Here is a 5,000-nt window from a genome sequence, read left to right as displayed (position 1 = left end):
AAAGAATCCAGCGCTTCAGCAGCGCCACAGAGGGGCCCCTGGGGGCCCCCGTAGCAGCAAAAATGGTGCCTGAGCAGCAGCAGCAGCAGCAGCAGCAGCAGCAGCAGCAGCGGCATTAGGCGCAGCAGCAGCAGCCGCAGCAGCAGCAGCAGCTCTGGCGCAGCGCTACGGGCAGCAGATCCGCTGCTGTTGCAGCGCAAACTGCAGTTGTTGCTCTTGCTGCTGCAGCTGCTGCGGCAGAGGTAGGGAGAGCGCAGCAGCAGCAGCAGCAAGAACAGCAGCAGCAGCAGCAGCAACATGCCTGTAAATGGCGGCGGGGAAGTTTTCATTTCTTCCTCTGAGGGGACAGAAAAACGAATGGGCGGGGGGCGCTGCCAGACCTCTTGCTGCTGCTGCTGCTGCTGCTGCTGCTGCTGCTGCTGCTGCTGCTGCTGTTGCTGCTGCTGCTGCTCGGGGCCGTTTTGTTTGTGCGTGTATTCGCTGGCTGCGGACTTAGGAGGTGCAGCAGCAGCTGCTGCTGTCTCTGCTGCTGTTGCTGCTGCTGCTGCTGCTGCTCCCGCGTCAGCTGCGGGCGCTTCTCCATTTCGAGAGGCCAACTGTCCCGTCGAATTGTCGGCAGCAGCAGCAGCAGCAGCAGCAGCTCCTGCTGCTGCTGCTGGAGAAGCAGATCCCCCTTTGAAGTCCCTGCTGCTGCTGCCTCTGCTGCTGCTGCTGCTGCTGACCAGCGGCCAATTCATGTCTGCTGCGCTGTAGCACTCGCTGCTGGTGAGATCTGTCTCTGTCTCTTCCTCGGTGGTGTCTGCTGCTGCTTCTGCAGCTTCTGCTGCTGCAGCTTCTGCTGCTGCTGCTGCTGCTGCTGTTGCTGCTGCTGCTGGCCGCGCAGCAAGATAATAAAGAATGCTTATTACCCTCTCCGGTTTGCTGCCATTAATGACTGCAACATTTATCCCCAAATTCGTCGCCAATTTTGCTGCTCGCACTTTGCTCAGCATGCCCCCAGTGCCCCAGTTGCTGCTGCTGCTGCTGCTGCTGCTGCTGCTGCTGCTGCTGCTGTTGCTGTTGCTGCTTCCGTTATCGTTGCTGCCACTGTTGTTGTTGTTGCTGCTGTTGTTGCTGCTGCTGCTGTTGTTGCTGCTGCTGCTGCTTGCGAGGTAAGAATAAACGTCTGTGAAGGCGTTTACAAAATAGACAGGAGAAGCATCTGCAGCAGCAGCAGCAGCAAACAAATAAACAACTAAAGTAAATAATTAATTAATTTCATTTAATTAATTGATTAGTTCTTCAGCAAATTAACTAATTAATTAATTAATTTAAAGAATTAATTAATTAGTCAATTACTTAAAATAAATTAAAATTCAGACTTGTTTGAATTGAGTCATTGCTGCGCTGCAGCAGCTGGCAGCTGCTGCAGCGCAGCAGATCAGAATTTAAAAGCTTTATTAATTTAATTATTTTATTTTAATTATTTAACTATTTAACATTAATTGTTTATTATTATTCGTTTATTTATTTAATTAAATGAAAAGAAAAAGGGCTGAGGGTCGCGCCTGGAAAGAAGCGGGGGTCTCGGGTGTACAGACACTCCACGTCCGTCAGCAAAAAAAGAAAATCTGCTGCTGCTGCTGCAGCACAAGTTGCTGCCAGCAAATCATTGTCTCCAAACCGCAGCTCTTCCGTGCTCACAGAGTCGTTCTCGTTTATTATCGGCACCACCTGCAGCAGCAGCAGCAGCAGCAGCAGCAGCATCACAGCAGCAGCAGCAGCAGCAGCAGTGACAGCAGCAGCAGCAGCAGCAGTGACAGCAGCAGCAGCAGCGGGAGAGGTAGCAGAAAGCAGCAGCAACACGCCAAAGCAGCAGCAGCAGTAAGAGAAGCAGCAGCAGTAACAGCAGCAGCAGCAGCAGCAGCAGCAGCAGCAGGTTTTAAGCTGGGGAAAGGGCTTTGTTGAATTGGAATTCATTTATTAATTTTAATTTAATTTATTTTTATTTCTTTTTTAATTTGCTGCTTTTTATTTTTCTGTTCTAAATTCCCAACTTCGGCTTTTGCTGCTTCTTGCCCAGTGAATTATTTATTTATTTATTTATTTATTTATTTATTTATTTATTAATTTATTATTTATTATTTATTATTTATTTGTTTTTATTTATTTATTTATTTATTATTAATTTGTTTTTATTTATTTATTTACTTGTTTTACTTCTATTAAAGTAAATAAACCAACGAAGGGGAAAATTGCAAAAGCAAAAAAGGGCAAATCAGCGAATGATAAAAAATCAAAGTTGAAAAATAAAAATAAAAAATTAAATAAATTCACAAAAAGAAAATAATAAAAATAAAAATAAAAAATGAATAAAAATAAAAATAAAAATAAAAATAAAAATAAAAATAAAATAAAATAAAATGTTCAAATAAAAACACAAGTGCGTTTGCACATACGTCATACGTATTTTTTCCAGGCAATAGTGTCGAAAGTCATACTGGCCAAACCCCAAACCCTAAACCCTAAACCCTAAACCCTAAACCCTAAACCCTAAACCCTAAACCCTAGCTCACTCCCAGCTGCAGCATGGCCCTCAAGCAGTTCTTGAAGTTCAAATAATTTGTGCGCAGCAAAAAGTCCCGGCGGCTCACCAGCAGCTGCCCCACACGAACGCCGCGCGTGCTGCAGCAGCAGCAGCAGCAAATGAAGTAGCAGCAGCAGCAGCGGATGAAGTAGCAGCAGCAGCAGCAGCAGCAGCAGAGGCGGCAGCAGAAGCGGATGAAGTAGCAGCAGCAGCAGCAGCGGATGAAGTAGGAGCAGCAGCAGCAGCAGCAGCGGATGAAGTAGGAGCAGCAGCAGCAGCAGCAGCAGCAGATGAAGTAGGAGCAGCAGCAGCAGCAGCAGATGAAGTAGGAGCAGCAGGAGCAGCAGCAGCAGCAGCAGCAGCAGCAGATGAAGTAGGAGCAGCAGCAGCAGCAGCAGCAGCAGCAGCAGCAGCAGCAGCACCTGAACAAGTCTTCGTAAAGCCGCATGAGTCTGCACTGGCCAACAGCAGCAAAAGCTTGTTTTAAAGAAATCTTTTTTGGTCTTTCCATTTTCAAAGACAAAACTCCAAACCCCACAGCCCCGCTGCTGACCAGAATCACCTTGCTGCCCAGCCGCCGCAGCAGGCAGGCCTGCAGCAGCAGCAGCAGCAGCAGCAGCAGCAGCAGCAGCAGCAGCAGCAGCGGGAGACGCGCAGCAGCAGCAGCAGCAGCAGAAGCAGCAGTTGTGGCTCTGCAGCAGTGGCAGCTGCTGCTGCTGCTGCAGCAGCAGCGGGTGCTGGAGTAGTGGTGGCGGCACTAGCAAGTGTTGCAGCACTAGCAGCACAAGTGACACAAACAGCAGCAGCAGCAGCAGCTGCTGCTGCAGCAGCAGCAGGCTGTCTTGTTGGCTTTATTAATTAATTAATTAATTAATTAATTAATTAATTAATTAATTAATTAATTAATTAATTAATTAATTAAAGCTGATGGGCACGTGAGCTTCGGTCTTACGGTCTCCACTATCCTCTCCAAGTTGCTGCTGCTGCTGCCGCTGCTGCAGCTGCTGTTGCTGTTGCTGCTGCTGCTGCTGCTGTTCTGCTGCTGCTGCTGTTGCTCACCAATCAGAGAGGAAGTTCCCACCTTCAGCACCACTGTGAGGCTCTCTCGCCGAAATGCTGCTAGCAAATTGCTGCTGCTGCTGCTGCTGCTGCTGCTGTCGCAGCTGCTGCTGCTGTTGTTGCTGCTGCTGCTGCTGTTCTTGCTGCTGTGAAACGCGCCGCTGCTACTGTGTTGTGAAATCGGAGGGGTGCTGTTGTTGCTGCTAGCGCTGGTGCTGCTGCTGCTGCTGCTGCTGCTGCTGCTGCTGCTGCTGCTGCGAGTGCAGCCAGCTGCGTTTGCTGCAGTCTCCATCCTGCTAGGCAGCAAGAGGCGTTGGGGTGTACGGACAGCTCGTGTGTGGAAGAAGTTCTGGTACAGCAGGAAGCAACGGCTGCTGCTGCTGCTGCTGCTGCTGCTGCTGCTGTTGCTGCTGTTGCTGCTGCTGCTCTTGCTGAGGCAGCAGGCTATATAAACAAGCTTTCAAAATTAAATAGACAAGCAGCAAATGTGTGTGCGGTGCAGCAGACTTGTGGGGTCTGGCATGGCGAGACCACTGGTGCTGCTGCTGCTGCTGCTGCTGCTGCTGCTGCTGCTGCTGCTCTCGCCAATTCTGCTGCTGCTGTTGCTGCGAGACAGCAAAGGCAAGACAGATAGGCAGCAAAATTCTCTCTCATCAAATGAAAGTTGACCAATGAGCAGCATTTCCAGAGTTACCTTGGAGCCCTTGGGCCCAAAAGCTAGGGTTTAGGGTTTAGGGTCTAGGGTTTAGGGTTTAGGGCTTGCGGTTCTGCCAAGTCGCGTGTAGGTCCTAGTGCTTAGGGTTCAGGGTTTAAGCTCATGTCTAAATTTCCTTTTGTCTTAATTTACTTTTGATTTAAACAGCATTTATTACATATTAAGGGGGGGTTAGGGTTTAGGGTTTAGGGTTTAGGGTTTAGGGTTTAGCCGTCCCACGGTGGCGGTCGGTCTCGGGAGCAAGCGGCGAACGCATGCTAATAGCCTTCCATAATTCATTTTTTAATTATTTATCATTTTATTATTTATTTATTATTTTGTTTTTTATTAAAATTAATAAATAATAAAATAAAAAGCAAAAAAGCAAAAAGAACAGAAGCCTCACTCCTCCCGCCGATGCCCAGACGCAGCAGCAGATCGAACAGCAACACCTGCTGCCCATCTCAGCTAGCTACCCAGCTAGCTAGCTAGCCAGCTAGATAGCTAGCCAGCTAGCTACCTATCTAGTTAAATAGCTATGGCCAGCTAGCCAGGCCACCCCTCCGCAGGCGGCTAGCTAGCTGCCTGGCTGGCTACCCAGCTAGGTAGCTAGCTAGGTAACTAGCTAGCTAGCTAGCTAGGTAGCTAGATAGCTAGGTGTCTAGCAAATTAGTTAGCTAG

At 48.7% G+C, this 5,000-nt stretch overlaps 1 protein-coding gene across 1 annotated transcript; it reads right to left on the bottom strand.

Annotated features, from left to right (window-relative positions):
- Nucleotides 1–165: 165 nt before the first annotated feature.
- ENH_00008780 (glutamate 5-kinase, putative) lies at nt 166–3,917 on the bottom strand (the record flags this gene model as incomplete). The annotated part of the gene is made up of 6 exons (XM_013578676.1): nt 166–231; nt 381–1,201; nt 1,581–1,713; nt 2,556–2,664; nt 2,989–3,158; nt 3,519–3,917. 6 exons carry the CDS (start codon nt 3,915–3,917, stop codon nt 166–168), a joined length of 1,698 nt encoding a protein of 565 aa, XP_013434130.1.
- Between the last annotated feature and the right edge of the window lie 1,083 nt (nt 3,918–5,000).

The sequence above is a fragment of the Eimeria necatrix genome, genomic scaffold (genome assembly GCF_000499385.1).
Source record: "Eimeria necatrix Houghton genomic scaffold, Enh_scaff125, whole genome shotgun sequence".
In the NCBI taxonomy this organism is placed as follows: Eukaryota; Apicomplexa; class Conoidasida; order Eucoccidiorida; family Eimeriidae; genus Eimeria; species Eimeria necatrix.
Note: the sequence above shows the minus strand (reverse complement) of the source record. Positions and strands in the feature narration are given on the sequence as shown.